This window comes from Gymnodraco acuticeps, unplaced genomic scaffold (assembly GCF_902827175.1).
Source record: "Gymnodraco acuticeps unplaced genomic scaffold, fGymAcu1.1, whole genome shotgun sequence".
Lineage (NCBI taxonomy): Eukaryota > Metazoa > Chordata > Actinopteri > Perciformes > Bathydraconidae > Gymnodraco > Gymnodraco acuticeps.
In genome coordinates, this window is record NW_022990238.1 from 8,688,346 (window position 1) to 8,712,836 (window position 24,491).

The 24,491-nt window shown below is 44.0% G+C and overlaps 1 protein-coding gene across 1 annotated transcript in view; it reads right to left on the bottom strand.

Annotated features, from left to right (window-relative positions):
- Nucleotides 1–23,770, bottom strand: part of arhgap23a (Rho GTPase activating protein 23a) — a 34,930-nt gene extending 11,160 nt beyond the window's left edge. Inside the window, 13 exon segments of the mRNA XM_034219598.1 lie at nt 100–139; nt 234–345; nt 1,253–1,408; nt 7,393–8,542; nt 8,544–8,951; nt 8,953–9,024; nt 10,741–10,795; nt 11,663–11,741; nt 13,135–13,227; nt 13,616–13,640; nt 16,087–16,166; nt 16,169–16,286; nt 22,893–23,770. Of these exon segments, the coding sequence (XP_034075489.1) occupies nt 100–139; nt 234–345; nt 1,253–1,408; nt 7,393–8,542; nt 8,544–8,951; nt 8,953–9,024; nt 10,741–10,795; nt 11,663–11,741; nt 13,135–13,227; nt 13,616–13,640; nt 16,087–16,166; nt 16,169–16,286; nt 22,893–23,126 (2,622 nt within the window). The 5' untranslated portion in view covers nt 23,127–23,770.
- Between the last annotated feature and the right edge of the window lie 721 nt (nt 23,771–24,491).

The window sequence follows — 24,491 nt, forward strand, 5'->3', positions numbered from 1 at the left end:
TGATTTAACGAAGCAGTAACCTTGAACCTGCACAAGTAAAGCAGTGAGAAAGGAAAGGATTTATAAAAAAGAAGGATTAGATGAAAAAGAAGAACTCACCCCGTCGGTGAAGAAGCTCTTCACTCTCTTTGGTAGCCTCCTGTGAAGCACAACAACACAACTGAGTGTTAACTTTCAACTAGTCTGCCTGCAAAGAAATATTTAATCTATCAACAGACAGTTTGTGTACTCACGAGAAGACTCGGCCTTCCTCTCTGAACGTGTTGAGTCCTTCGTCACATGACTTGGAGCGCTCCGTGGTGATGGCTAGAAGATAGGAGGAACGGCGACCGGATTTAATACTGCCTGCTCGATGAGAGGATGAATGAGCAGAGAGAGAGAGAGAGAGAAACAAAGAGAAAGAGACAGACAGAAAGACAGAATGTTGATGTAATGCCAATCACCGGAGGGGAGGGTGTTGGATTAGGAGAGGGGTGAAGCAGGAGGAGGTGGAGGAGGGGGTGGGAGTTTGAGTGGCGTGGTTAGGATGGACGTGGGGAGATGAGCTGGGCTCGTGGGTTGGATTAAATTAAATTAAACTCCGGTACATTTTCTCACCACTGGCATGCAGGTGTAGCCTCTGTCAACCCAGACTGACATGCATCTGTTTCAAGAAACGTATCATGCACGTCGTCTACATATATCAAATTTGACCCAACAGCCATTTGTATTCTAAACCTTCAGCTTCATGCACAAACAAACAAACCTGAACAGACGGTATGTTTTTCTTTGAGTCCATTCCAACATGCAATCTACAAAAAGAGCATGCACATATGTTACACCACTGCTAAAACCTCATCTTTGCAAAGAGTTTTGTCTGTTATTGAGCCTTGAAAGTCTTGATTTTCTACACATTTCTAAAGAAAATCTTCCAAAGATGAAAGATTTGTGTAGGGATTAGAATCAATATGATGAAGGAAAACCGCCTTTTTGGTAGAATGATACAAAAAAAATTGGAGAAAGAAAACCATTTCAATTTGAATCTGGTAGAAATTGGTAAATGTTTCCATTTCATTTGAGTAAAAAATACTTTTAAGACTCAGTTAAAGGCAAAAATACTTTAAAAGATATAATTCAGGACAACAACGAACCAGGAGGGTTTTCAAATCCCATGCATGATAAATTCCTCTCTTGTATAAAGAGGGAGCATCAACCACAATCAAGATACTTTCAGCTGCATGCAGTGGGGAGGGAGGGAGGGGGGGGCACTCACTGCAGTCGTGTGAGAAGAGCCTAGTGAGGGGAAAGGTGAAGGTGGGGGAGGCGGGGCTGGTAACCACGGCGGGCGCAGAATTCATGCCGCTGGACACCACCGAGGACGCTGGCACGTGACGGGCGCGTAAATCTGCGCCGGGGCTCGTCGGCTCATCTGTGGGAGGGTCGAGGGAAGGAGCGGGTGAGAAAGGAAGGGGGGGGGGGGGTAGGGTAACGTGTTAGAGAAAAATGTCAGAAGGGAAAGAGAAGGATATTAAAACGGTTAGATTAGGATTAAGTGAGGAAGAGGATAGGTTTTAAGGGAGAGGATTTGACGAGGAACCACAGGGTTATGTCAGAGAGACTCGCCATTTCGTCCTATTTTCAAAGTGTTTCAACTGCACAGTCCAGGCATACGACAATCACGCTGAGGCTTTTCTAGATTCCACAAAATATGCCTAGTTATCAATCCCAACAAAGCTAAAAGATTCAAAACCTCTACATTTGTCTCCTTAAAGAAGAAAAATACAACCAAAATTAGCAAATAGTTTATAGAAAACGATTTACCTGCGTCTCCAGCTGCCATAGGAGGACCTATTCAGTCGCTAAGAGGGGGTTGTAAGAGAGCTTTGAGATGTACTCGCTCCAGGTTTCAGTTCTTTATGAAATCTATTGTGTGATACATATGGGCATACACACAAGTGAAAATGTCACAATCAAATAAGGACGAAAGAGAATATTGTGTTTAATTGAAGGTCATATTTTGTGGTAGTTCTTGTGCCAAAAATGAAGCTTTAATGTTCAAGACAAAAAGCTAAAAGTAGTTTGTATAGGTCACTCAGACAACACTTCTTTATCCGTTACAGTTGATGGAAAAGGATGTGAAACACACTCGCACTTCCTGACTGACTGCCGCATTAGAGACTGGCCCAATATTTGCATAAAGTGAGGAGAAGCTGGATTTGCCGGTGACATTTTAAACTGAAGAGCTGCAAGGCTTCGGTGTGTTCTGTGTGGAAACTACAGAGGGCAGCACAGCCTCTGGGATCCACCCCCACAAAGATCTGTTTCTGGTGAATTATTGCTGGTGTTTCATCTCACTCCTGCTCTGATTGATTTCCCCCTTTCTTTCCCCTCTGTCTCTGCAATTCCCTGTAATCCCTTCACCTTTCTCTCTGTGTCTCTTTCCTTCTGGCTTTCTTCCATGTACCACCCTCTCTGTTCTATTCTTTACTCCTTTGCATGCTACAGTCCGACATCAGGCGGAAAACATTTCCAATCTGGGATGAGGAATCTGCCTGTTTACAGCTCTGCCCAGAAATAGCCGGGCTGTGGGTTTAACAAAGGCCGTCATTAACAGGCAGCCGGGGAGCGAGCTCCGGGCCACAAACAGAGAGGGACCAGCAGGGGGGGGCAGCGTGTTGCAGCACACTGCCCGAATCTACAGGAGGACATATCAGAGCTCAGCACTCAGGGAACACAGAGGGAGAGAGGTGAAGAAGGACAGAGCAGGTGTGTGAGAATACACTGCATCGCCCAATTGGTTACTATTACTTATTTTAGGTGAATTAAATAAGTTATTACACGCTGCATTAAGGTTTGACTAACTTTCCCTGCCTTTTAAATTCCTCCAAAACTCCTTACCAAGCATAGAGCAATGCTGTGTTGACCTACTAAAGATTGAGTTACCATCACCAACACTTTCTTTCTTTCTTACACCTACATTTGAGAAATAGAAACTTAATTATCTGCAAATCTTTGTTTGTATTAAATACAATAAGCCAAATGTATATTAAGCTGTACACTAACTTCACCTAAATGATGTAGCCAACAATTGGCAAGTATTTTTTAAATCAGTAAAGTCATATTGAAGAAAACAGGCATTTTCATTAACAATTATTGTGTTGATTGCTGTCCGCATTAGGAAGGTGATAACTTGCAAATTGCATGTTTAATCCAACCAACAGTTCAACACCCTCAGATATTCAGATTATACTTCGAAAGATGACATAAATGATGAACTGGTTATTGAAGTAGTTGTGCTTTTCTAGTGAATGATCAATCATTGATATGGATCAGCTAATTATTTCAACTTTATAAACAATACTATAAATCTGACCCAGCATGAGATGGCAACTTTTGCTACTTTTCTAAACTTGGTGCTGCGGTTGCATTGTGGTTGATATAAAAAGTAAAGTTCAATTCCCAGAGAGAGTTAAACATAGAGAAGAAATCCAGGAATCTAGAAAACGAAACGGAGAGGGGTCGAGAGGGCTTGTGGGAGCGGGACAGAAGGTCTCAGTCCTGCTCTGCTGGGTCCAACTAGTAAAGATAGTCATAGACTGAACCTCCTTACACCCACACAAACCCCTTCATCTTCCACAGCAGCACAATAGCAGCATTGAGGGTGGGAGCTGAGAGTATGGGCCCCTACTGTTCCCCACAAGGACCGCCACAAAAACCTCCTGGTAATTTACAGCTAGGATTCATGTCGTAAGACTCCAGAGTTATATAATGCATCTGTGGGCGTGCCTCTTCTTGTTTAATTCACATTGAATGAGCTGTAAAGAATGTAATCAATGTGTTCAATATACAATATACTAGACTTGAAAAAAACATATCTGCTATCGGACAGAGCCTCTCCTTGTTGTCTCTACCTCATAGATATTGTGCTTTGCAGATAAGTATGACAACAGCTTATTAAATGTTCCCCAACAGTCCCAGATCATATCAGCATCGCTGTCAGAGTCAAAGAGAAAGGAAAGAGAAAAACGACGTTCTTGTCTATGGGGAGAAGCTAGCCTAGTTTCAGTTTATGGCCGTCAAACGTGCCCCGGCCTGCAGCTCCGAATGCCTGGTTTCGTTTATTTAATGCGAAGGTACGAGGCAAGAATGTGCTCTGACACACAGACTCAGAGAGAAGCCTACTGAATCCTCTGGTTTCACTCTTTTTAAAGGATCTTCTTCTGGCTGAGCGTGGCTGGGGTGAAAACTGTAAAGTTGATCCATGTTGGGTCGAGGCGTCCTTGTCAGCTGATTTGAATCTATTGGGCGTTATGGTAAGCAGCGGCTGTTTTCCTCAGGCTGTGGCAGGGTGACCGAGGCACGGCTCGCCTGATTGAAAAACTTTGTTTGCGTCTGGCTTGACTTAATGGCTGCTGTTCATGAGAAGTGATACAAGCCAACACGAAGGCCACAGAGCCCCTTATCTGTGAGGGTTTCAGAGCAGACAACAAGCCGGGACATGACCACAATCACCTCCCACTGACAGCAACATATGTAGGCCATAACTGTACAGAACATATTCATGCAAAAAAGCTCACAGACACAGAACTGCACATCCTCCATGCACAGAGGCTATTACCGAATATGTTTTTAGGATACTTTAATTTGTGTAAGGTTTTCCTAGATGCAAAATTGTATTTCACTGCTTTCATTTAATCATATGCTAATATTAATGTAAATAAGGAAATGTATTTAGGTTCCAAGCAGTGGCGCCAGCAGGGGGGGGCCATGGGGGGGCCATGGCCACCCTGATATATTTGTTGGCCCCCCCACCACACACACCGCCTCGCCAGTCACGTATGCATAGTAGTTTATCTGATATTTAACAAGAAATACACAGCCAGCGAATCGCTTGATTTGAGCTTCCAACGCTCATAGTGCAGCCCCTCCCTCTCCCTCTGCTACCATGGTAACACTCTGATACTCGCGCGCACCACTCTGATACTTGCGCGCACCACTCTGAGATTCGCACAGACAGCAGCAGGTTGCAGAAAAACGTTTCTTTCTACTGACTTTTCTACTGACTTGACAAAAATCCACCAGACTTCTAGAAGGTAAGTCGTATACGTTCGTTGCCTGTTAAGCCCCACAACACTTTAGGCTTTAGTGTGTTAGCTTTAGGTAGCAAAAAACTGAGATATGCTTACCTTTAGCTGTTATTCTGATCAAAATGTGTGTTCAATGGCATTAAAATGAGACAAACGCTGGAAGACCTGGAAAACAGGCTCGGGGCTCAGTAAAGGCTGGCTTGGCTTCAGGTATAATTCGTCACACTTTGGCGGCTATCCTAGTTAGCGTTAGTTTAGCTTGCCAAGTTAATGTTAGCTGATGTCGGTATGCTGGGCTGGTGTAATGCGTAGGCGGCTACTATTAATCACTGCTGTGAGTAATGTCAATTTTCAGAAAATGAAGAGAAAGTCAACAGACATCTCTTCTTATTGTAAGAAGAAGATGAGTAAAGGAGAGACAGAGCTGGCAGGGGAGCAGCAGCATAGGGCTAGTGAGGAGATGGCCATACATGCTAGAAAGTACATGTGGAACTCTGTTTTGTAAAAGTGAAACTAAAACCTAAGTACAGTTTTATTAATGTGATTGTGACCTTTGTAATCATTTAAGTCTTCTACACACTTTAGGTCTGCAGCTCCTTCAAAATGAAACGAGAATCTATGCAGTTTTTCCTCTTCTGTGTTCTGAGGTTATGAGCCGACCAATAGTCAAGTTTGTTTTCATAATGTTCTGTATGCTAATTTAAAAAAAGGGTAACCAGTTTGTTTATAAAGTATAAATATACATATACAAAACAAATGGAATACAAGCTATATGTATTACTCTCACCACAGTGGCCTAATCTAAAAAAATAGTCTCGTCACCTATTTTCTGTCTAATACTAAAAGGTGGTGTTTTGTATCATTTATAATGTTTTGAATTTGCTATAAAGGTCAATAATAGATGGTGTTTTTGTGTTCAATCACAGTATGTATTTACCATGTTACCCCTTGTGTTTTTGGGTCCTGTTGAAATAAAATAATCATGTTTTAAAACTTGATTCAATAAAGTCATGTCAATCATCTTTGATCCCAGTGTGACACAAACAGCTTTGTTCAGTCTAAAACAATTTATAACCTAGAGACATAATATAACTGAAGAACATGTTGTGTTGCTGTTGTGTATTGTATGTGTTGAGAATGCTGAACATGTTGTGCCTTACAATAAAGGAACTTATTTAAATTAAGCTGTATTTGTCTTTTTAAAAAGGAAAGAACAACTAGCATATATAAAAAACAAAACAATAAATCACCAACACATGTATACATAACACAAAACAAGGTTCTTTTAAATGTTGTTTGAAGTAAAATGTTAACTATCCGTATTATATTCACTTCAGATGAATAGTATCAGAAAATGTAAAATAAGAAACCAAAGTATATCAGTAGGTGATTCTCTTTGCCATTGTTTTCATCTCGTCAACAATTAAATGCTTGGTTTTAGTGGGCCACCCCAAGATTTTCAGTGGCCCCATTTGGCCACCCCTATGAAACATTTCTGGAGGCGCCACTGGTTCCAAGTGAACCAAACTGTAATGAAGATGCAGACATTGTTTATTAATAACAGCCCACTTTAAAAAAACAAGTAATCAAGGCTACAAGACTACAGCTATGCTTGTACTTGGTGCTTTTAGCTAAAGGCTAACGCTAGCATGGTAACATGTTTCACAAGAACAATTTTCACTTTGGTAACAATACGAGTTTAGTACCAAAGGATGCTAACGTGTGCAATAAAATAATGTGTTCAGTGACTTTTAGATCAGAAAATGAAAAAAAAAGAAATGATGACAGGCAGAAATTCTACAGAAATCGAAGTAGATCTGGAGCACTACCATGCTCACACACACATTCAAAAACACACATTCAGGAAGTCCTGACTTGACTTGACATGAATGGTGAGGTGACCTTAGACACCAGGGTCAAGCAGCAGGATTTGGGAACTCCCATAAAAAATTATTCAATCAAACTACTAATACTGTCTGTAATAGTGGGAAGCCGCAGTATTACCCAATGCAAACACACACACACACACACACACACACACACACACAATGAGATAATGAAAACTGCATCTGAGAAGAGCCTGGAGCTTCAATGGACAGACACGAAGGAATTTAAGGAAACACACATTCCCCCAAAATTCATAATTCTGTCTGCATAATGGTTTTGGCATTTCCTCTTAGTTAAGCTTTCACTAACATTCAATAAACACTCTGTGTGAGTTACAGTTTCAAAGGAAGTGATACAATCTCAAGGTTAATTGGAGGTTAGAGTTAATTAAGGTATAAGAGAAGAGACAAGGGATGAAGCCTAGATATTCTTAGCTTACCTATGTAGGGGATGGAGGCCAGGGAGTCGTCCTCTATAGGGAGTGGGGCAAGGTTGCCATTTGGTTTCCGAGGGGCTACATCTCCCGTGGAACTAGTGGCAGGATCCTGGGCATCGGGAGAAAACAAAGAGGGTTCTAGCCCGTCTATGGGCAGGGCGTAGTGAGGGTGACGCATGCCATGGGCGTTCCTTCGCCCAGTAGGAGGTTTCTGCCTCAGCACCACTTCCTGGGTCTGTGCCACCTCTGCCTCCACGGACCCTCGTTCCCTCTCGTGGTTTGTCGGCCTGTACGTTCGGCCCTGGGATTCGGGAGTGGCAGAGGCAAGTGGAGACGCAGCAGAAGAAGTGAGGGGTGCTGTGGTGTCCTCTGGGGGGCTCGTTTTTGGCGTTGGGTTCCAGTTCATGTGAGGGCCAGAGTACGAAGGGTCCCTGAAAGAGTGGGCTTGCTGCATGATGCGACCTGTCTTCCGGTAAAAAGAGGGGCTGTAGCTGCGGTAGCCCACCGGCTGGTCGTCCATGCTCTGCCCAGAGGGGAGCCGCCTGCTCTGGGGAGCAGGCTGCTGGGGCTGAGGCTGGGGCTGGGGCTGGGAGTGGGCCTGGCTGTGAGTCTGGGGGTGGTGTTTAGAATGTGACTGCCAGGGCATTGGAGGAGCTTGAGCTGCACCGTAATGATTCCCCTGCCTTGTGTAGGCGTCAGTCCTGGGGGGCGGCGGGGGAGCCTGCTGAACCCAGGACGGCCTCTCAAACCGAGGCGAGACCAGTGCAGGTGCTGCTCGGTCCAGCATCTCTAACGAGTGGCCATGGCAATCGTACTGGGCCAGCAGGTTTTCAGAGCGGGTTCGGGTATAGTTAGTGGTAGGGTGGCCGGGACCTGGGCCCCCCTCCCAGTCTGCATAGGACCAGTAGGGCTCCCCATGGGGCCCGGGTCCTGACTGCTGCAGTAACATCAGAGTGTCCTGAGAGGCGCTGTGCGGCCAGCCGCCCGTCCGCTGCTGCTGCCTCCGGGAGTCGCTGAGCCGGTCCTGAGAGTAGCTGCGGTGCCGGGTCTGCATGCTGCGTCCCGGGCGCTCAGGCACCTGGTTGTAGTACCAGTCAGAGAGCGCCTGCTGCCGGCGCTCCGTGCGGCCATGGCTGACCTGGGGCAGGGGGGGGGCTCGTCCAGGCTGAGCTGGACTTGCGTGGCGGTGCCTGAGAGGAGCTGGCAGCGTGGTGGTTCGGGTAGTGGACCTGCAGCGGGCTGGACAAAGGGCCTCCTGATGAGGAAGAGGAAGAGTAGGAGCGTCCCCTGGTCTGGCCCTGAGGCTGCTGGCTGGTCATACCGTACTGGATCTCCTCTGTGCGGTGGGCCGGGCTGCTGTGCCCCACGCCGCCGGGCTCACCTGCGCGCCCTTCCTGCCAGCTGGCGGGGCTGCCCACAGCGGAGCGGTTGTCCAGGGGGGAAGAGGGGCTTGAAGATCCTGGCCAGCGACTCCAGTTATCCAGCTGGTTCTGGCCCATAGAGCCAGACAGAGGACTTCCAGCAGGGGGCGTGGCCTTGGTGTGTGGGTAACAGAGGGGGGGGTGGTGGTGGGAGGTACTCAGCTCCCCCTGAGTAGGGTTCGTTGCCTGTCAGGTAGGCATCCTGGGAGTAAGCCTGGGAGAGGGAAAACAGAAGAGAGTGATTTAATAATATGAAAGGACAAATGCTTCAAGGAAAGGTGGGTGTGTGATGCCGTGGCGACTGTAAATCATGTGCTCTAACGGTAAACAAGCTTGACGATAACACACACCATAACCATAACTCTGTGAGACATCTTCATGCTGCTGTACACAACAAGCCTTACAGTGGAACAGCCTCTCAGCTCAACCCCCTTTGTCACAATTTGTCCTCAGGGCCTCAGCCACACAAACACATGAGCAGAAGCCACAACACTCACTCAAACAGCAGCCATCTCCAAATGTCCCCGGCACTGTTGTGTATACATGCAAAACGGATATATATCCACACTGCGTAGCTTTAAGACTATCCATTTGAAATAACTACTGGTGGTTTCCTAGATACTCAAAACCTAACCAAAAATACTATTTCAGCTTTATCAACCCTGCTTCAAAAACTTTGGAGCAGGTTTCCAAAAGCTTTAGTTGCCATGTCATTTAAAAACATGTATCACAAACCAAGCAGTTTCCAGCACTACATCTTACAATGTACACGTGTTACATGAAGTCCCACATTCAATTTTTAAATGACCTGTTATACCTTTAAATGAATAACAATAAACGATTTAAAGCACCATTTAATTGGCTGGCGTTCTCTGCAAAGCTGATCACATATCTCTAAGCACCTTGAGCTTTAACAATTAAAGTTTCATATTATTATTAACATGAGAAGAACAAAAACATACTTGCAAACTATTCTTTTTCCACTCTCGGAGTAAACAAATATAGTAGTTCAAAAAGCTTTTAAAGTTTTACCTACACCGGCCAACAGAATCCGGAGTCTTTCCTCAGGTTGCGTGTAAAGCTTGTCGTCACCACAAACAGAAGACTGATCCTTACCAACTTCCTGCTGCTGAACCTGCTGTTCTTCTCCCAGAAATATTCAATGTTTAGTTATATTTGTATTCCTTTTTTCCGATAGTTTTCTATCTGTTGTTCCTTGTTTTCTCCTGTGTCGGATACTTCCAAACTCCCTCTCTCCTCCCTCTCATTCCCTGCCTTACTCCACTCTGTGGGAGTGTGGAAGGAGGCGCAGCTCTGGTGATGTCATGCTAGGAATGCAGCAGATACAGGCGTAGCAGCGAGGGGAGGAGTGTGAGGACAGAGTGGGTTTATAATGTTAAGACATGGCAGTTATAAGTAAATGGAGAACTGAGTGTTTGACTCTTTTGGCCAGGTGTTTCTGCATGTGAGAGAAAGGATCACTAGAATCCGGTGAAATCGGGTTTTGAATGTTGACATGTTGCTCCAGGTTAAGGGGAGGGGTGATGCATGTCTGATCATGTGAGCGACCTGTGGAGCGACAAAAATGTGTTGTACAGTACATGGGTGTGTGAAAGAGCACGGAGCTGCGTTGTTTTGTTTTGTTCACATGCTTTGACGGTCAGGATACCAGTGGCTTTTAATGAATGCGTGTTGTAACCTAAACACAGAGCAAGAGTCTGAGTCACTCCGCAGCCATTCTGACAAAATCTCAACATTCTTCTACAATGACTGTGAGAATCCAGGTTGAAGTGTATGAAATATCAAATACAAAATTATATTTTTCTTGATGAGTCAGGTGACTAAATGATTAAGTGTGCAGTTCATCAAACGTGTGTGTGGGTTAGTTTGTTTAGAGAAGGTGCGTGAAAAATCCCATACTCACACTTACCAACTGAAGCACATCTTCGTCTTTTGGCATAATGGAGAGCTCCAACACACTTTCACTGTAAAACATGTACAGGGAGGAAGAAGAGGGGAGGGCCGGAATAATTAAGACGATTTAGAATGATGTGAAAAACAGATTCACATTAAATGTCCTCACTTCGTTCTTGATACAAAGTTGAAGACAAAGAAAAAAAAGTATCAGCATATTTTCAAATGAATCCTCTCTGCTCAACCTATTTATAGAAAGGTTTAACTAGGCTCAAAATATCAACAGAATCAGTCCTGTAGAAGTGCTGATCAGCTGGGTATTCACAGATTCAATAATCGGGCATATAAAACTGATCCGCGTCATCATCGCTTAAATCGTCAATGTCTTCATATAATGCAGTGTTTCCTCTATCGTTTACATTTTGGTACGACAGAATTCCCTGGCCATATGCCACCTTACAGATTAATGCTCCCTTATGATATCCATGCTGTTAGGTATGTGTGTTACTACACAGTCATTACTATACATCAAAATAAATACAATATACTAAATTGTTACATAGGTGCACTTCTATAACATGCTGAATTTAGTTTTTAATAAATATTCATAATATTTAAGGATTTATAAAAATAGTTTAATCAAATATGTCGTGGTGCGATGCCGTAAGGTACAGCAATTGAATTTAATGAAGAGATAAATATCACTACTGTTCCAACAGAGTACAGTGTCCCTTTTATAAATATTTGAGACTGTGTATATCATTGTGAGAGTGTAAAGTACACTGCTTCAGGCTACAATTTTTTTTAAAGCAGAGAAAAGTAGTACTAGCAACTATGCGTTTGTCATCTCGATGGTAAGCTTGCAAAGAAACAGCAAACATGTTTTTTCTAGATTAACACACCAAAGGCTGAGAGTGCTGACAGGCAGGAGGTCTCACCTGTTCTGAATGAGGGCTATGACCTGCGAGTACGTCTTTCCCAGAACACTCTCTCCGTTCACTTTCACCAGCCGGTCCCCTGCAAGACAGATGATCACATATCATACAATTATATTCAGCACATTTTAAGAAGGGAGTAAGGCTATCGCAACTCTAAAATCAGGCGTGGTAAAGGGTATATTTCAAATCACTACAAAATCATTTTTCAATATTTTCTTTATTTAAAATGATGGCCAAGGTGTGTCTAACTTAAGCAAAACATGAATCCTTATATTTAGACTACGCATTCGTCCTGCAGGAGATATGACACTGACACATGATTTCAACCACCATAATGCAATCTATGAGTCCTGATGTCATGTTGAAAGCACTTCTGGGCTTTCTAGTGATCCTACACACATGGGGGTGTTAGCACATCTCCTATCTGAAGGGGAATTGCAGTCGACATGTTTTTTGGCAGTGAGGGAGTTAGTGTTTACATGTTTAGAGATGTTTGAATCTGTTCTTGTTAAAAATGATTGAGGGAGGCTCAAACAACTGGCAGTGAGGAGACAAGGAGGAAACATGTACAGGGGGGGCAAGCAGTAGAGCAGGTTTTACAATTCCTCAATATTCATTGAATGAATAATTAAAGAAGATAATTTGCTATTTTAAGATGACCACATAGTGTCTTGTAATGTTATTTTTGTGGGAAAGCTTTACAAAGACATGTGGTGAGAATATATTAGATGTATAACATTATTAATCACATCACAGGGCGGGAAAGAAATATATACATTCTAAAACCCATCTTTTCACCTCAGCCTAGGCCAATTCAAAGTTAGTGTTACAGTTTTCATTATTACAATAAAAAACAAGGATTATTGATTATGGAAGTGTCTTTTAGTGAACTTCTAAACATTTATGAAATCAAGATATCTATCAAGTCATCAGTAGATTGTCCCCAGATATGCAGTCAGTATGAATCGGTCGGCAGAGCTGTGGCATCTAAAATACAAAATGGCGCGATGTCAGCACAGCACAGTGTGTCCTAAACTGAGGCCCTTGAAAAAGACGTTTGATAACTTCGTGTTCAAAGTCTGTGTGCATTCATGTTGACTTTCATGCAAGCTGAAACACATACAATGGCTCAGAGTGTATGAGTTTGCATGTGACTTTCTGGATGTGACACCTTGTGTTAAAGCATGCACACTGGAACACTTCAATAGCCCTGTCACATCCAAATGGACTTGAACATTTTAGTTGTCATACTGGTATCTGAAATATATCAGCCAAAGACATAATGTCTCTAGTCAGGGAAAAATAAATTCTTTGTATGATCTAGTACGAAAGAGAAAAGGTTGGTTTTTATTCTTTGCTTCCTCCCTCCTTCTCTGAAACGGCTCATGTCTGCAGCATCACATGACCCACGCTCTCCCCAAAAGATTTCCAATGCAAATCAGGATGGTTCCTGCATCATATGTTCCCTTTACCTGTGCACAAGCCCGCCAGGTGGGCCGGTCCTTTTTCTCTCACACTCTTCACAAATATGGTGTCCATCGGCTCCAGGCGACCTTTCTGGTACCCTGCATGACAATACAAATACAAAATACAATGAAGAAGAGGTAAAAAGATCATAGCTTGTGCTGAAATTGTAAAAATGTGTGTGAGATTTTTAGAAATAAAGCCGAAGGTTGGTCCTGGTATTTAAAGTTCGGACCTTTTTGATCAAAATGTGGAGTATTTGTGTTAATGACGTTCTTGGCCAGGCCTAATTGTTCTTATATGAGTGTTTAAGTGCTTTGCATTTGGCTGCTTTAGATGCAGTGCTGCAAAATGTACTGTAGGGGGCGCAAATAGGCTGCAGACCGCAGAGGTGACGGAGGGAATAAGTGAAATCCCAGTTTATTATATCATCTTTATCCCACTGTGCAAGATTATAATATTTTGCCTGATGAAAAGAGAAGCACTTACCCTTTCCGTTACCGTTCTCTTCATCCTGCAAAGAACGGAAACAGACAACATTACTCCTCAAATTCTAAGTTAAATGTATTTTTTTGAGCACTTTGAAAAACAACTTTGTGCTCCAGATTTAAACAGTGAAATTCTTAAGATTGTGACCTTAACATAACCACATTCATTCAGTTTCCCATTAAAACCTGTGTATTTAGCAGTTTATGCAGTATGTCTAATGGGTGACTTAAAGTAGTGAACACTTCATATCAAATGTCAACACCTCCCTAAAGTTTGGGCAAAAAGGAAGTGAGTATTAATCCGCCTCCACAAAGAGGAATGACTTCCCGGGTCTCGAGCCAAATCTCCCGAGACAGACAGACCTGTTTGTTTTATGAGCTTTTAATGTTAGAGAGACTTTCAGGTTAGACCGTCTGCAGGTGCTTGTGACACACACACACACACACACACACACACACACACACACACACACACACACACACACACACACACACACACACACACACACACACACACACACACACACACACACACACACACACACACACACACAACACACACACACACACACACACACACACACACACACACACACACACACACACACACACACACCACACACACACACACACACACACACACACACACACACACACCACACACACACACACACACACACACACACACACACACACACACACCACACACACACACACACACACACACACACACACACACACACACACACACACACACACACACACACACACACAGAGACAGAGCTGAGTGGACAGTTTTGGGTTAGGGGCAGGGTGGACTGACTGGTGCCTGGCTTTATGCTACGCTGAGTGGGCTCATTCCTGGCTCTGCAGACAATGGTGGGGGGTTTAGAGGCAGAGAAAGGAGAGCTGCTGACCCCAGAATGGAGCTTCTAGCCGGGGATACTCCACAACTGGAGCGGCCCCGGTCTGAATGCATTCGGGACAGAGGAGGAATGGTGCGAGTTGGGCACAAGACTCTGGTTATCTGGGTCAAATACTTCACACTGTCAGTCCACACCTGTACAGTCTGAAGCAGGAAGCAGGAAGCAGGAAGCAGAAATATTCCCATATTTAGATTTTAGACCAGAACTGTAACCATGACACCATATAATATTATTGTGCTGTTGTGAGTCGTTTTTTCTATCTGTGTTGTTTGTGTCACTCGTCTTGTTGGTGTATTGCCATGGCCGGTTGTGTTTGTTTTCCTGGCTTTAATCAGCTTTGGCTTTATACAGGAGTACACTACATTGGCTTACACATAAACAGATAAATAATAAGTAGAGCATGTTAGATTGGATTATTAGGTCAGAAGGTCCTCTAGCTGTTTTAAAGACAGAAAGGAATCCTGCTGGGACCACACAGGAGGAGATAATATAATTAAGACTTTCAGGACCTGCAGACACCATGAAAGGAAATAAATGCCCCATTAGGTCATGCACCCGGTAGGCCTCCAATAATTAGACACTATGAGGGTCATTTGGGAAACTTCCACTGTCGCTCTTCGGATAAGAACGGATGGATCTATGGGTCTGATTGTCCCAAAACGCCATGTGACATTTGAGGCAGAGGAGACGAGGACAGAACCGGGGCCAAAGGCCGGCAGTGGGCCTATTGTGTGGCGCCGGCCTGGTACGGCCTGACTGCCAGGGAGTGGTACAAGGCTAAGACAACAGATCCCATTCAATCGGTGCTCCTATCTGCAGCTGCTGGATGGTAGAATAATAATAGAGGCCTTGTTTCAGCTGGCTCACCCCACCCCAGCCTCCTCCTTATCCCCTAATTTCACATCTGGAGCCGTTTTCCCCCACACCTCAAAGAGCTAAATAACCACTCACTCACATAGAGGCTCATTACAAAACACCAGAACAATCCTGAATCCACCAAATACTTAAAACAAGACCTGTGAAGTGATAGTGAAAAACAATTAGTAGTTTCATTCTCTTTGGCATGTTATGAAGGTGCTTTTTATATCCTTAAAATGTAAAATTACACCGGTCTCACCAATTAACAGACCATGTCTTTATTTTTTCTCCACACCATGTACCTCCAACCTTTAATAGGCTTTTAAAGGGCTTAGTTTGTTCAATATGTTGTCACCAATCAGCCAGTAATCTCCTTTTGTATAGGAGTTTATTCTGCTCGGCTCAACCTCACTGATCCTTGACTTTGATTGGCTTTATCTCCAAGCTCAATTTGGCTCTAACGCTGCTTCAGCAATTTAAACACAAGGCTTTCAAAAAAAACTTTAAATGCCAGCTAGGATAAAATGGAGACCATGTGTGCTGTAAAAACAAACATGGAGGTTAAAAAGAGAACTTCAGGACACTTAAACTAAATTAAAAGACAGAGAAAGACTAGACCGGTCCATCAGACTGTTTATATTCAACATAATCCAAGACCTTGATACTCTAATCTTTCTGCAGGTCTCACCTTGAGGTTGGTGTGCAGGGCGGACTCTGGAGGGTAAACGATGAAGTGGCGTAGCGTGAAGCCGAAACCCTGTGAGTTCTATGGAGGACCAGCGTCCGGGGACCTTTCCAGCCCACGCCGACCCCCTCCCTTCCCGGCCGGGTAACCATCGGCGGCCGAGGGTTGTCACCGGCTGAGAGACCATCCCTCCGTCCCTTACCCTGTGGGCACAGACAGCGAGATTCAGGTTTAGATGAAAAGTTGTAAAATAGGTTATTCAAAACAAGGAATATATGACGTTATAAAAAGGTAAAAAAAGAGTACTGGAGATAATACATTGAGAAATATGGAAACTAATAAAGAAGTAAGGAACTTGGAGAGCTCAGAAATCGAAGGGCAATGCACAACATTGCAAATGAATGTGATAAAGGGCCTGTGTATATGGCCCGTGATGTAGATACATTTAGAGTTAAGTTTCAGGAAACACGTCGTCCAGTGTTTGCTGCAGACAAACAGACAAGCATACCATAACGTAACCATGCTAATAAACACAAAGTGTTCACATGTGATTTCTTTATTATAAACTACAAAGATAAAATACATCAGTTTTTCTTTAGATCAACATGAGAATCTACTGTATGTTCCCATAATGACCACCAACACTGGAGAAGTATTGTACTTTTCCAGATGCAACACACTTGATGACTCCCTGGTGAGGCAACACTAGACAAACAGTGGGTTTTACATTAGCAGCTTCCTCGTGGAGTCCTGCATCTTCCTCAGAACAAAAGTCCATAAACACACCTGGGGGGTCCGCTCTAAAGGAGGGCCACGTCTAGACAGCACAAGGAGGGAACCCCAGTTCTGACCTTGGTCTTATCACAGGGAGAGAAGGTCCAGGGGGAATTTGAACTCTGAGAGGAGAATAAAGACAGACGTTCCACCCGCTCTCTAAATATCTCATTCCTGAGGCCGAGTAAATAAGCCCTGCTCGCTCAGCTGACAGACACACGTGAGAACTATCACCCCCATGCTGCTCTGACGACCCACATCTGTCAGTCAAACACAATCACCTGACCAAACAGGTGGGAGTGAGGAGGGGGAGCAGGTCTAGTTATCTTGTACTCCATGTTCACTGCCAACATCTTTGATCATATATCATTTAGGAGGCAGCTCATAATCCTCCATGTCTCATCCCAAACCATCAATCAATCTGCGCCGTGCTAACGCCTCAGTGTGCCCTTGTGCTGTAAAAAGAGATGCAACTAAATTCCATACAAGCAACTTATTATTGCAACTGGGTCTTCAGAATCTTTTAAATGCATTCACACTGAAACATTTACAAAATCAGCATGTTAAAACCAGAACTAAGAAAGCTTCAGCAAGTGTTAAAACTTTTAACAGTATATTATTGTATTACTTTATTTTATAAGCCAATTGTCGATTGACAGAATATGAATCCACAACAATTGTAATTATACATTAATCATATAAGCAAAGTGCCAAATAATAACCCCTCTTAGTCTAATATAGTAAACGGAATATATTTGGGTTTTGGACCCATCGATATGTCGACTTGGGCACATGCTGCACAGAGGAATGGTAAATAATCCAAGTCTGCAATAACAGCTTTATTTGAACTTCCTTTATTGTCCATTAGTACACACTTTATATTGTAAATCCAGGGCTTACACAGCTTTTTTTCAAACAAACCAATGGCACTCATCTCTGCTCGAACACAGTGCCTTCTGTTTTAGTGAAACTCGCCAACTGCTCACAAGGAAATGATTTAAATGGAGTCATACTTGATTTGACTTATCCTAGAAATACTATGATAATGATGAGTATGATGATGGATTAAAACATTGCTATGATCAGAAGCTACATCTGAATTTATAGAAGCTACAAAACACCAGCTGGGTCTAGGTGCACCTCAGTTTGCATGTTTTATTGTTACAAGACAGCGTCATGTAGCTGAAAATAAAACAGAACGCTCCAGGGTTGTTATTTCAAAAGCAAATGAGGTGCAGGAGATAGGTGTGGACATGCCCACAGATGATACAAAAGTCTGGTTCATGTGTTTCACTAAAAAGTCACACCTTAACTTTTAGTTCTCTAAATTCAGGTTCAATTGTGAGAATGTGTGTGTTGTGTGTTTTAATGTTAGTGCGCCAGAGAGGTGTCTAGACTACAGACAGCAACCCCCTCGAAATGCGCACCCCACGTTTCACTTCCTGTCCCCCTTCCACACACAATCACACACTGATATATAACAAACACAGACACACAGACTTGACCTGACGGGCCTGTAGTGAGGCCACACAACAACAGGAAGTGGCAGGCTGTAGGCAGGAAGTGTGGTAGCGTTGTGGGGCGGGATAACCAGATGCTGCTATAAATAAAACTGCTCTGAGATCTCATGGATCATGGAGGCACTTCCACTCCTTCACTCAGCTCTCCTCCCTTCCACCTCCTCTTCCTCTCTCACCACATGCTTTCGTGTGATGGAAATCCGGCTGTGCTGACCTTCACCACCATTTCTTTTACCTCCTCTACTTCAGACTATCCATCCAATAACAAAATAAGTTCTGACTTTGAGATTTCCTAATGAAACATGTTTGCATTAAAGAGAGAGTATGTTTTGCTTTTTTGTACATACAAGCTATTTTCTGTGGCATACACTGAAGTATGCATGAAGTGTATATTTTGCAGATGCATAAATCCCTGTGACGCTTAAGGCCTGATCTGCAGTCTGGCAGTCTAAACAATGTAAAGTAACCCCTGCTATTTTCTCAAACAAGCGAGCATTCAGGCCTTTTATGTGGCATGAGAGCAGCATACAGAGGTGCGTGAGGAAGGAAGAATGCTTGAGGCGCCAAATAAGAATGATACAGAAAAAGAAAAGGCGCAGAGTAAATTAAAAAAATAGGAAATAAAAGAGCAAAGGAGGAAGAGACCGAGTGAATTCCTCAGAGGGAGCGGTTTGGCTTGGACAAGTCGGAGCACACACTGTAAGCGGCGGAGGAGGGGTGGGGGGGGGAGCAGAGAGAGTGAATGAGAGGAGAAGGATGAGGAGGAGGAGTATCGGGCCCCTGCGACGGACAGGCTCCAGCACGCCGGTTTCGACCGCATGGCCCCTCCCGGCGCTGAGAATACCAAACCCTGTGATTACCCAAAACACACAGGGCCTAACTGGGTCTCCGAGCCAGCGCTGCTTCCCACTCGGCTGCTCGGGAAGTCTCTGCTCACTATTCTGCCTTATCTGCAGGCCACCGTTTCCCCTGAAGCCAGAATAAAATCCTGTCCTAACTGTCACTTTGATAAGACTTCTTGACTTCTACAGGTTTCACCCAAAACAACTTGCTGACAGGCTATGTCCTCTTCAGACTCTCCGTTTAACCAACGACAGACTGGGGAAAATGTTCCTGGGGTTTTAAGTCTAAACTTCCTGCGCAGGGCTAGACGCAGAAAAAAAAAAAAACTTGCTCTTTGCAAGACATTTGGTATTTCCTCCTCTCCTACTGAGAAGGATCTGTTAAAAAACTGTTTTCGCCTGACAAGTCTTTCCTCTTGAAGCCAATTACAATGACACAGCAAACTCCTCAGATAATACAGAGCCTTGAGGGATCTTATTACCACCTGAATGATGTCATTAAAACACTCAGAGAGACAATTGCATTTGAATATGCAGAGCAACTTGTAATGCCACGCGACAGCTTCCTGCATTGAGTGTGTGTAAAGTAGTGTACACACACATGAGCACACACACACACACACCACACAGAAGCAAGCTCTTCCCTGTGGATATTTCCCCTCCTGCTTTCAATTAGAGAGCATATCATTAAGATGCATGACTAAGTGTAAGCGGAGAGCAGAAGACCTCCTGCTGACAGGATTGCAACACTTCTGTTTAGTTAGAAATGTAAATCTATAACATCTTGAGCCAACATTTAGAGTTCAATGTTTTAAATAGTTTTAAAAATAAACAGCGACAGTTATAATCTTTCATAATCTGGATTTTCAGTCTGAAAGAGGCTTTTCTAGGACATGATGATATAGTCAGTAATAATCATCAGTAACAGTGTACGTGTGAGGTTGTCACTCCTCTCCTCACTCACTTTCCAAAGCAGTACGAGTACGCAGGAATGCAGCGGCCGTCGGGGAGCCGGGCTCCTGCTAAAACCCCAGCAGGGCAGAACAATAATGCTCTTTTAAACAGCTGAGAGCGGCAACCTGTTTGAAAAGTGGAGCTTTGCGCACGTTACAAATGCTGACGAGCCTTTCATCCTGATAGCCGTAGCTGTCTGCGGCCCCTGAGCCAGGCTGCCAAGAGAGAACAGGACAGGTTCGGGGATAGTTCTGGACTCACCGGCCACATCCAGGGTCTGTAGGTCAAAATGCATCCTATGCCGGCTTGTGAATGCATGATGAGTCTATGAACATCCCGCTGTGCTGTTTACACTCCAAGCTGCTTTATGAACCAAGGATTCAAACTAAATATGTGCAGCACACCCCTCTGAATTTACATAACAAGATGTTTTATGAGTCATGCACGTGAGCCTATGTCAATACGAATAAAGTATGTATGCTCAAAAACAAGTTCCACCCTATTGTCAGTTCAACAAGGCGAACACGTGATGATGCAATGTCGGTTAAACAGGGTTTGCAACTTGAAGACCAAAACATATTGTACTTCTTGTTTAACAGACACCTGCATCACTTCACTGCCAATGATGCCTGGGAAATATGTTATGTATGTGTGGTGGTTGTTCTGGTTACAATTCTAAACGCTGGAAGGGAAGGAGCTTCAGTTTTAGAATAACTTTTACAGAATGACTTGGTAGCTTGGTGGGCAGATGCATGTGGCATGTAGTAGTTAGTTTTGTGGCGTGACATGGCTTTAAATCTGGCCAGGGACTTTTCCTCATTCCCGCTTATACTGTCGGGAAAGACGGGAACATGCCACAAAAAGAGCTAAATGAAATAATGATGCATTTAACAATATGGAACTTTTGATTCTTCACTTAAAAATATCTTTCTTACTGTAATACCTCTCTCCTTAAACACATTGTGTGTACAGTGAGTGTTTGTCCCAGCTGTGTCCGTATAGCCTCCCCCCCCCCCAACACTCACATTCCTGTTTGTGGCATTTCTTAACTGTGTCATGGAGTCATCCGGGGTGGGGGAGGGGATGGTAAAACCAGGAAAAAAGGGTACAAAAAAAGAGGAGGAAATATTCCACATAAATGCCCACACACACTGAGATGAGATCATGTGGGTGCCCTGAATTCTGAGGGCATGGTGGGGGGTGGGGGATGTACAGCTTTCCACAACACCTCGCTAAAAGTGGCACTTTGAAGCCCCCCCTTCATCTGTCTTAAGCCACTAATTAGAAACCCCTCCAAGGAAGGAGAGGGTCAATATGCCACCAGGACAGAATCACACAGACGAAAGCACACGGCCGCTGTGGTAAAATAAGAGAGAAGTGCGGCAGAGAGATATAGATTGTTGTGTAGAGGAAACTTAATCGACCTCAGTTACAGTGTATGTACAATTTTTTATCAATGCATTATTTATGGCATATATTTCTTTGAAAGTGTGTTAGAAATACTGTAAGCTTCATAAGGAAACGGTCTTAAAATGAAGAATAAAGTAATATTTTGCTTTTTGTATATGTAACTGATTTGTCTTCATACGGGTGGCTGTTAGCCTTGTAATATGCATGGAGTCATTGTTTACACACCTGTGTTTCCCACTACATCACAACAATTCATGCCAAACTAAAACTGAATCAGAATAAAAAATGTCACATATACCCACTACCGGTAGATGAACCACTCTAGTCGGTAAGTGACAGCTGTCGGAAATGTTAAAGTGATACGCGTTTTTAGATATATACAGTAATAATCTAACTATGCATCTTAATCAATAAAAACCACAAGTGACACCACAAAGCTTTCTGAAAAGTACGAACAATCCACAGTGAGTAAAACAGAAACAGCCTGAAGGCAACACAACTTTGTGACACTGAAAGGTTAACGAACCTGTCGACAGCTGAGTGGTTAACACACTTCAAACAATGGCTACAGATACAGATGTTGACAGGCGTGGCTGAGACCATCCCACAGAGCGGTTTCTTGAGAATATTCTGCGGATATCACTGTGTGTGTAATCATTTTTGGAGAAGCACACAAATCACCGCCAGTAGCAAACAAATCATTTGCATAATCATCTTGGCTGCTTACAAGGTCTTTTAATTTATGATGATTAATCGGTTAGTTGAGAGTTTCTTTCTCTATTCCACTGCATGAAGCAATTTAAAATGAATCGGCCTTATTGGCGTACATTTAAAAATGCAAAACAATGAATCTGAAAAATAACCAGTCATTACCTACTTTGGCAATGCATACAGCAAGTCCATCTTTCAGTTATCCGATCGAAAGAAAAATAAACGTACTAAGTATTTTTTGATTGAATCCTATCAAGTTAAAGTAATTATTTGCGCAAAAATAGCAGAAAATGCTGCTTTCATCCACTTAAGTCTGGAAATTGAACATCTTTGGATTTTGGACTGACAAACTGAAATTAAAGATATCACCTCGGATTTGAGAAACTTGGATGGCTATGTTTTCACAATTTTCAAAAAATGTCAGATCAAACGATTAAGCCTGAAATCATCTCTAGTTGAAGTCCTATTTTCATTATTATTATGGCCTGTAAATAAACGAGTAAATCCACAGATCATTGAACTGCAGCGACAGACTCATGCTTTAAATCACAGACTCCGCGTCCGGCCACTAGAGGAAGTTGGGCTGAGCTCTCCTTACCCGGGGCTGATGAGAGCTCTGGATGGGCCCAGTGGGCATGGCGGGTGGCGGCTCTGAGCCCGTAGCCCTGCGGAGCACGGCCAGCCAGATGCAGCGGGGTTCAGGCGAGCTGCAGTCCACCCCCACCGGGTTCTGGAAGCTCCAGTCGGACCCGGCCGGCACAGCGCAAGGGAGCGTAGCAGCGAGCATCGAGGCGCTGCGTTTTCTCAGATCCGCATCCCTCCCCGCCCACATGGGCTACACACACTCTCTACACAAGCTCGTGGACAACCTCCAGATAAAGAGACAATCAAGCAAAAAGAGAAGACGGGGCGATTTTTCGTGGAGCTTGCAAATCCTCCTCTGGGATCCTCCAGTCAATCAAGAGCCTGAACTTCTCGTCTCCCGGCTCCAATCCATCTCTGACACTGCCACTCCAGAAAGTTTAATCCCACAGGTTCCACATCACAGACTCCTCCTGACCTCCGGGAATCAGCTCTCTGAGACTCTCACACACATTCGAACCCTCAGAGGAGACCAGAGGCAGCAGACGGCAGGCTCCTGGGCAACAGATGGAGGAGTGTGTGTGTGGCAGGGAGCAGAGGTAGGTCTGATTTCACTACACACACACACACACAGAACAACTGACAGCGTCCCTCCCGCTGGTGTCCGGTGATGTTCTGCATACAAAGCCACTCTGTCCACCACCAAAAACACACACTGCTGTCCCAGAGGGGCTGGATCCTCTGTCTCTCCTCCCTCCCACTGCGCTCTCTCTTTCCTCTTTCTCTTTTCTTCCCTCCTTCTCTCAAGACCGACCCCTTCACCTAACTGTCATCTCTACCCAAAACTCTCCTTATCTCAGCGAGCATCAGCTATGTCATCCCTCGCTCTCCGTTTCTGTTTAGCTTTCTCTTTCTTCTTTGTTTTTGCTACTCAATCCCTATCCAAACAATCACTCACTCCCGCTGAATGAACCGGTCCGACAGTGCAAACAAACAACTGTAATGTACAGTAAACTCTGCACTTTAATCCAAGAACACAGGTCATCCCTAAGCGGATGGGGGGCTCCAGATGGAGATCTCTCCGGCAGACTAAATCCACTCTAGATCTTTGTAGAGGAAGCCTGGTGGTCGCACGTGTGCAGCATGTGTGTGCGCGAGCGGCACAAACAAAAGTGACAAAGCTGTGATCCCGGCGCTAAACTCCACAAAAGCCGGGCCTGCCTTTGCTGTCTCCCCTCCACCCAGAGGGGAGACAAAAAAAGAGAGGAAGAGGCCAATTTCCAGCACAAAGAGAAAAGAAAACATTTGCCTTGCTGCTGTATTCTCTCTCTTTTCGCGTAAGAGGAAAAAACGAGGGCAGACGATAATGAGAGAAGAAAATGGAAAAAAGAGGAGCACTCTCAAAATAAAACGGCTGCTACTGGATGTCAACATGACCTCTCTATCCAACTCCCATACCACTAAATCTGTCAGAAAGGTGACCTAGCCCACACCACACAGTTCTCACCAAACAGCCAGGCGTCCAGTATCCATGCGAGAACGGCAGACAGGTGACCATGTTGATGAAGACTTTCCCCTCCAACGCTCATCGCTGTTAACGTGCCACACATCAGTT